This window comes from Hordeum vulgare, chromosome 7H (assembly GCF_904849725.1).
Source record: "Hordeum vulgare subsp. vulgare chromosome 7H, MorexV3_pseudomolecules_assembly, whole genome shotgun sequence".
Lineage (NCBI taxonomy): Eukaryota > Viridiplantae > Streptophyta > Magnoliopsida > Poales > Poaceae > Hordeum > Hordeum vulgare.
The window spans coordinates 144,773,197-144,781,370 of record NC_058524.1 but is presented as its reverse complement, the minus strand read 5'-3'; the positions used below and the strand labels follow the sequence as shown (position 1 = coordinate 144,781,370).

The window sequence follows — 8,174 nt, the reverse complement described above, 5'->3', positions numbered from 1 at the left end:
CCCTCTCCCTCCCCGCCGGCCCTCCGCGAGTGGGAGGACGGTTGGGGATGAGGGGTCGGAGGGGGCCGGGTCGGCGAGGACGAAGAAGGAGGAGTGGCCGCGGAGGCGGAGGCGGCGGAGCATGGAGAGGAGCGCGGCCGAGGCGGATGGGGGCAGGAGGGCCGTGCAGGTCGCCGCGCGCGCCGGCGGCGGGAGCGCGGCCAGCCAGCGCAGGATCGCGGGGAAGGGGAGGTGGAGGCGGAGGGGCTGCTAGGGTTGGAGGCGTGGTGGAGGGAGAGGTGCGCCGTTAGCAGCACGGACTCCACCGGTTCCTCCTCCTCATCGGGGAGCGACGGCCGCGTCCGCCGCCGCCACAGCCGCCGCAAGTACGCCGCGCCGTCCACCTCTTCCTCCTCCGCGCTCAAGGTGCGCAAGGACCGCAAGCCCCACCACAAGCGCCGCCGCAAGGACGTGGCGCCGTCCACCTCCTCCTCCTCCGCGCTCAAGGTGCGCAAGGACCGCAAGCCCCGCCACAAGCGCCGCCGCCGGGAGAGGCGGAGGTCCCGTTCAGACGACGACGACTACAGGCGAGCCTCCCCCTCCTTACCCCCTCTCCCTGTATAGATTCGTCGTCATGGCTAGGTTGCTGATTTGTTCTTCTTTTCCTGCTAATAAATGCAATGCAGAAATCAGCTCTCAACCAAGCCGCTGCTGGCAACAAGAATGGTCGTCGCAGGCGGAATGTAAGTGGGTCTGGTGTTTTTACACAACCTAAGGTTCATCCTCAAAACGCTGATTATTTCTTGTTCCAGCTAAAAGCAACTCGCAACGGAGCCGCTGCTAGCAACGCAAACGAAGACAGGCTCAGCAATCTGCCCAATGACCTTCTGCTCAACATTCTGGAGAGGGTGGACACGCTCGATGCTATTAGGACCTGCATCCTCTCCAGGCAAATGCTGAAGGTCCCCACCATGCTCTCACGCCTCTACCTAACTCTCAGCCTCAAGGGAGTGCTCCGAACCAACCATGCTGTGGCTTATGTAACTGATAACATCTTGAGCACAAGGAGCCCGGAGGTTACCATCAGCGAACTCAAAATCAGATTTCTCTTGTTGCCCAATGACTCTCTAATCATTGGCAGATCTGTTGCCCGTGCCATGGCAACCCAGAAGGTTGCCGCAGCTGAGTTTGAGATTGTAACGAAGAAGCGTTATAGCCTCTGCTCTTCTGCTGACCTCCTCCAGTTTGGGAAGCAGTTCAATGATTTATTTGGTGCTTGTCCGCATGCGTTTGCTGGCCTTACGAGCCTGTGGCTGCAAAATATGAGGTTTGGTGAACTGGACATTCCCAACATCCTCAGCACTTGCAAGCTCTTGGAGTATTTGCGTTTATCCCATTGCGACTCAGGGGTCCATGCTGTGCTGCAAGTAGAACACGATCAACTTGTTGAGCTCGAGGTCGACCAGGGGAAATTTGAGAGAGTTGAACTGATATGTATTGGCAGGTTCAGTGGGTCACTTGCATTGACAATCGATTGTGTGTACATGTGTGTTACCATATGATCCACCATTTTGTATTTCTCATGGAAGGATATGCTTGTGGTCCGGAAGGGTTTGGTTCACGGGGTTTGACCGTCAAATCAAAGGTTCATGTAGTCCTCGAGAGTTGCTGGGAAGAAGATGGGTAAGCTCTATTGCTCTTCTATGTTGGTTTAGCAGAAGAAAAAAACTTAGAAAGAGGATCACGAAGAGTATCTGGATATATATTTTGGTGCTCTCGGCCTCATTCATGATTTATCCTGTAGCCAAATCTCTTTCATGTTCATATCCTATGTTAGTGAATTGCCTGCTAGCTGTTGATTTACTCTTTGTTGTAAATTGGTTAGAAAAAATACTATATTATCATGGTTATAGTGCATCTTTTTGGCTTAGAAAGAAAAGAATAATTTCTTGAGCATTATTAACTGATTCCCAAGTTGCATGCAGGTACTGATTTACACAACGATCGGTTCGATCCAAATTTCTGAGCTCATACCAAAATATTTCTTTTACAACTTGCGTCGTGTATATTGGGACTCGATTGTGATCTATATCAGGTGAGTAAATCATGCTCGGTACTATAATTATGTTGTAAATTAATGAAAGATGACGATGTTTTAATTATCGAGGTTATACACCTGTATAGCTACTGATTGTGTATTCTTATGTTCGCTAAAACTGTTTCTGCTGTTTAGTTCGTCTAACCAAATTTGTAGGGACATAAAAACATAGATTGATATGCGATATTGTACTGATTACAAACACAGCATCAGCATGGCAGATTGTTATGCTAATTTATCTCCTCCCCCCATTTCTTTTGATTTAATCCCTGGAATCCATTGTTGTTTCTACATATTATCTAAGCCCATTGCCTATATTTTTTATTTTCATGTTCATTGATATGCGATATTGTACTGATTAGAAAAACAACATCAGCATGTCAGGCCATCATATGAGAAATATAAGATAACAAAACAGTCTATTACTTCTCTTCGATTGCACATGGACAGTTTGATTTTGAGGTGCATGTGTAGTTTCAGTTATGACATAATTTTGGTTGACTGTAGAATTAGTCCTGATGAACTATCGGGTTCTTAGTTCAGTTAAAAAGAACACGCAATGTTGCTGATCTCGGCCATGTCAAGGTCTGTGCATTGACATGCATGCGGTGAATTGTTGCTATCGGGTTGTATGTCGTAGAAGCCATCTTCTATTCTGTCTTGTGCTTGGTTTTGCTACAGGATTTGGCGACGGCCTTCATCAAGGTCCTCGGCAACCCCAAGGCGAGCAAGCAGGTGTACAACATCTCCGGCAGCAAGTATGTCACCTTCGACGGGATAGCACGGGCATGCGCAAAGGTCATATATATGAACAAGTTGTTCCTCGTGTGCAAACAACTCCATGTCCGTGGGTAATTCACTTAGATTCTAACTATACATCATTTTTCGCTTGGTGTTTGATATGCAATGCAGGCTGGAGGGTTCCCTGAGCCGGAGATCATCCACTACAACCCCAAGGACTTCGATTTCGGCAAGAAGAAGGCCTTCCCCTTCAGAGACCAGGTATTCCTTGATTTCTTCTACGTCTTGCTCTGGAAAAGTACAACCATTACAGTGTCGCTGACCGACACTGCATGATGCATTCGCGCAGGAGGCAGAGACAGTCTTCGAGCGGCGGGGCGGAGGCCGCGGTCGGCGCGGACGGCGTGGTGGCGGCCGGGGAGGAAGTCCTGCCGGAGATGGAGGGGGAGAGGTGAGCAGGTGGCGCGAGGGGGATGGGGGCTTAGGGTTTGGAGCAGGGAGGGAGCCGCGAACCATGGGAGCAGGAGGCGTGCGTGAGCGGGCGAGGAGGGCGGCTCCGGTGACGGCCGCGTCGGAGAGGAGGGGCGGCGACGGCGGCACCACAGGTGAGCTTGAGAATGGATAGCGGTGGGAGTGTGAGGGGATGAGTGGATAGCACGGGAGTGTGAGGGGATGGGGAAGGGGATGAGATGGTGACCGGTGAGTGAAGATAGAGTGAGGTCGGGTAGAGACTTGGCCAGGGTGATTTTTTTGTCTAAAAAAAGGGCACCCCCTCCCTTGCAACCACCCCCTCTCCCCCGTCGATCTCCATCCCCAGATCTCTCTCCCCCACCCCCTCCCTCGCAACCACCCCGTCCCTCTCCCAGTCTCTCCCACCTCTCGCCCCAGATCCGTCCTGTCCACGCCGAGCATTCCTCATCGCCAACGCCGCCGCCGCCGGTCGAGATCCCGCTGTCCCCGGCCACCCCCGACGCGCCGGCGCCGTCGGAGGACGTGCTGCTGCGAGTCCCCCAGCGCAGCCACCTGCTGCCCGCCGACGACCTCTCCCTCCACCGCATCCGGGCCGGAGACACCTCCCTGGCCGCCATCGAGCATGCCGGTCGTGTCAGAGGTGGGCATCACGGTGACCGCGGCCATGGCCACGGCGTGCCCCTGCCCGGGGTCGCTGTTCCCGTACCCGCCGCCGCGTGCCGGGATGGCCGTGAGCCGGAAGTGCCTGCGGGCGGCGCAGGCGGAGCTTGGCGCGGGGATGCTCAGTGGCCTGGTCGAGTCCATGCGGGCGTCGTCCCCCACGCACGCCAGGGCCGCTGCCGCCCTCGCTGCCGGCGTCCGACGACGAGCACGCGGCCTGGATGGCCAGGCACCCCTCCGCCTTGGCCAAGTTCGAGGAGATCGTGGCCGCCTCCAAAGGGAAGCAGATCGTCATGTTCCTCGACTACGACGGCACGCTGTCCCCCATCGTCGATGACCCCGACGCCGCCTTCATGAGCGAGACGGTGAGCCACTCCCTGCCTCCCCTGTTCGCTCCGCTTTCCTTCCTAAATTCATTCCGCCACCATGCACCTCTGCTCACGACCTGCATGCGGGCACGTTATTAATTTTTCTGATTTGGATACATGTGAAAAAGAATTGTCAGATTTTAGTCCACATGGTCTATTTTTCCTTCATAAGTACATATTCTATCATATAATTCCATGTTGTCTTGAAGTTCTCTCCTGCAAATGAAATAATATGCCCAACAAATTGTTGTTTAGTAACCAGGATTCAAAATGCTATGTAGCCTTGTAGATTTAGGTTGGTGTGAGCTTCGTTTGATTCGGCCTGGTTTTGATGTTTGTGCCGTGTGTGCGCGTGTAGCTACCAAAGGCGTCACGTCGAACTCAGGTGTGGTTTGTGGTAGATAGCTGAGTGTGTTTAACTTATGATTTTTCACAAACAGTTTGTAGAATGGCATCTGGCATCCTTTTTGGTTGCTTTCTTCATGATGTGCATCTTTGATTTTTTTCAGGACCTTAAGATGAGTGATGAACATACGTCGAGCTGTCCAATGTTGCCTGTGGCAGCAATACCAGAGGTATGTATCCCCTTGAAAGATAATCGGTTCATAGAAGCCTCTGTTTGAGTTTGTTGTTTCTGAATTGTTGCCCCTGTTTCATGTTCACTAGAGCAACAAAAAGGTTAAAAATTCATTTAATTTCATGGTAATGAGTGACCATCAGATGTTATGCCTAGCACAGATACTTGTGAGTATGTGAAAAAATCAAGTATACTGGCTGAAGGGACCAATGATAAATAGCAGATCTTCTTTGTTTGCAGCAACACATCTCATCTCTGTTGCTGCTGAAACTTTTCATCATTGGACCAAGCTTATGGGATATGCATTGCTAGCACGTTGAGTTCGTGCGAACGATTTAATTATTTCATTTCTTGTGTGGGAAAAACTCTAGAGACTTTATCTGTCATGCATCTTGTACACTGGTTTGTTGTTGTACCTTTTCTGCTCTTGGATATCTGCAAGAACTTAACTGAACAAGCACAACGAATAAGTCAAGGAGAAAACCTGAAGGGGGCATCTTTCTTGCATGAAGAGCAGGGATAGATATCCCCCTTGTGAAAGAGATATTAAAAAGACATCTTCAATAGATGCTTTTACTCGCCTTTGGTACAAATTCATGAAACAGTGTACAATTCCTGAAGTAGATATCAATTTCCGCAAGTCAGTAGGATCTCACTGTATCCTGTTGTACATTCAGAAAAGGATCCAAGAGTGGGGCATCGGCTACTTGCAGTGCTTGCCGTGGTGCAGGAATGAGGATGATAACAAGACAGATAGGACCTGGCATGATCCAACAGATGAATACTGTTTGCCCTGAATGCAGAGGATCAGGTGTGATTCTCTTCTATCTTTATTTAATTGTATCTGTTTCTTGAGTAATTTTGTAATTGTGCATGTGTCCAGGCGAGATGATAAGTGACAAGGATAGATGCCCAAGTTGCAGAGGCAACAAAGTAACCCAGGAGAAAAAGGTCTTGGAGGTTCATGTGGAGAAGGGAATGCAACATGGCCAAAAGATCGTATTCCAGGGTGAAGCTGATGAAGCTGTGAGTCTCTTTTACCCACACAAGTGTCAAATGCACACATTTTTACATTTGGTTCAAGCACTCAACACTTACATGCACATAGTATCTAGGTGTATCCTTCTAATGACGCCAATTCATGCTTTTGCAGCCTGATACAGTAACAGGAGACATAGTTGTTGTCTTGCAACTTAAAGAGCACCCAAAATTCAAGAGGAAGTCGGATGACCTGTTCGTTGAGCATGCGATCTCTCTGACTGAGGCTCTCTGTGGCTTCCAGTTTGTTCTGACCCATCTTGATGGTCGACAGCTTCTGATCAAATCCAATCCTGGGGAGATCATAAAGCCTGGTACATGAATTTCCTCTTGTATTTCTGTTTTTCCTTGTTCCTTCCGAGTTCCTCTATCCTGCCGCGATAGAGTTTCCCCCTGTTTGGAACATAGTGATATAATCTTTTGTTCTGGAAAACAGGTCAGCACAAGGCCATAAATGACGAGGGCATGCCTCGGCATGGCCGGCCTTTCATGAAGGGTCGCCTGTTCGTCGAGTTCAGCGTGGAGTTCCCTGAGCCTGGAGTACTGACCCCTAGCCAATGCAAGTCACTTGAGAAGATCCTGCCGCCAAGACCAGGGAGCCAGTCGTCGGACATGGACGTGGATCAGTGTGAAGAGACGACCATGCACGACGTGAACATAGAAGAGGAGATGAGACGCAGGCAGCATCAAAGGCGGCAAGAAGCATACGATGAAGAAGATGAGGATGAAGGCGGTGCGCCAAGGGGGGTGCAGTGCGCCCAGCAGTAAGAAACAAGGATGTCGGTCAACAACATTCTACTATTGCTCCTTTCCCGTTTAATTAAAGTACTCCTAGCTGATCTGATGCGTGGTATTATTATTGTTGGCGTCCTAAGATTATGAGGTTGTTAGCCATAAGTATCATTCATCCTTTTGTTGGGCCTATTGCCTGCTGTGTCGTGTACCGTTATTATTTTGGAGCCCATACTTTGATATTTCAGACTTGGTTGGGTGAATTCGTTTGTGTGTGTGCTGGTGCTGCATTATTATTATTATTTGTAATCTTCGTGCTGCTCAGCAACTTGAGGCCTTACTACTATTTGTATCAGATCTGTCAATGAGGGTCATTAGTATGAGTGGAACGTGTTGATGGAATTTACTCTTGCCAATGCCATCCTCGATGGCATCTCGGCACCAATAGTGAAGCGAAGACTTTGCCGGTTGAAGCAGATGCAATCGCCAGGCGCACGACGCGCCACCGCTCCTTCGAGGCTCTTGCTTGAACCACGGCCGGTGTGGCACCGCATTGCCGTTCGCACATCGTTGTTAACGAAATCCTTGAGTTGTACCAGCAAGCAGTCCGGTCCAGCACAAGTTGGCGCACGAAATAGTAACCACCTTCCTGCAGGAAGGAAGGTGCTGGCTGGTTAAACCAAGCGGCCTGATTGATTGAAGGGGTCTTGCTCTCAGTGACATCTCACAGCCTTCGCACACTACCAGTTGGGGTTTACCGTGGCAATGAGTGTGTACTCTAATCGGTGTTGGTGTGATTGTTTTTATTCTCGCTAGCAGCCGGGGGTTACCGGGGCTATCATGACGTGATCTTTAAGAAGACGTACTTCCATTGCTTGTTGAAGAGGGAAGAAACGAAAGAAATAGTCAGTTTCACTACACGAATTGAAACCACATGCCATCATATTTGACATAAAATTCCAAATCAACACCATCATTTGACCAATGTGTTTGTATATCTTTTGTTAACCCGTTACAACGCACGGGCATTGAACTAGTGTCTATAAAGCATTAACAGTAGTTCGTGCACAAAAAGTTAATTCTTTATTAAATACTGATAACTATTTTTGTGGACTCTAAATAAATATTTTAATTTATTTACACATTGTTTTCTGTTTTAGCAAAACTTTTTGGTGACTTAAATAAATAATAATAAAACCTGGTATTGATTCCTATTGGCCCAAGCCCACTAATGTCTTCTTGTACCTTTGTCTGTTCGTTGCAATCTTCAGAAACAGACAGAAACAACCATGGCTCCTGTATATCTTCCTCCTCTTCTACCATTTGATTCATTCACCCTTTCGACCTGCCACCAACACGAAAATTAAATAGGAATGCAAGGATAACCCATGCAGGGAATTACTGTAAAAGCCAACGTCGTAACTTTATTGGTCGAATTGATCCGGGAAACGTACATGCACAAAAAGCCATTAATGGCCACATTGAGCTCCCTTGATCTCCCCGTACCGGC

At 49.2% G+C, this 8,174-nt stretch overlaps 1 protein-coding gene across 5 annotated transcripts; it reads left to right on the top strand.

The window, feature by feature from the left end:
* The first annotated feature begins 662 nt into the window (after positions 1–662).
* On the top strand, positions 663–6,973 carry LOC123413055 (chaperone protein dnaJ A6-like). 5 transcript variants are annotated; one of them, XM_045106001.1, is made up of 11 exons: positions 663–722; positions 792–1,662; positions 1,965–2,074; positions 2,759–2,875; positions 2,990–3,079; positions 3,168–3,269; positions 4,827–4,892; positions 5,572–5,705; positions 5,778–5,920; positions 6,048–6,246; positions 6,369–6,973. In XM_045106001.1, exons 7-11 carry the CDS (start codon positions 4,843–4,845, stop codon positions 6,698–6,700), a joined length of 858 nt encoding a protein of 285 aa, XP_044961936.1. In that variant the 5' UTR covers positions 663–722; positions 792–1,662; positions 1,965–2,074; positions 2,759–2,875; positions 2,990–3,079; positions 3,168–3,269; positions 4,827–4,842; the 3' UTR covers positions 6,701–6,973. The 5 variants fall into 5 exon arrangements, with proteins under 5 accessions (XP_044961936.1, XP_044961935.1, XP_044961933.1 ...); XM_045106000.1 differs by having other exon boundaries at positions 1,965–2,662; XM_045105998.1 differs by having other exon boundaries at positions 1,965–2,875.
* The last annotated feature ends 1,201 nt before the right edge of the window (positions 6,974–8,174 follow it).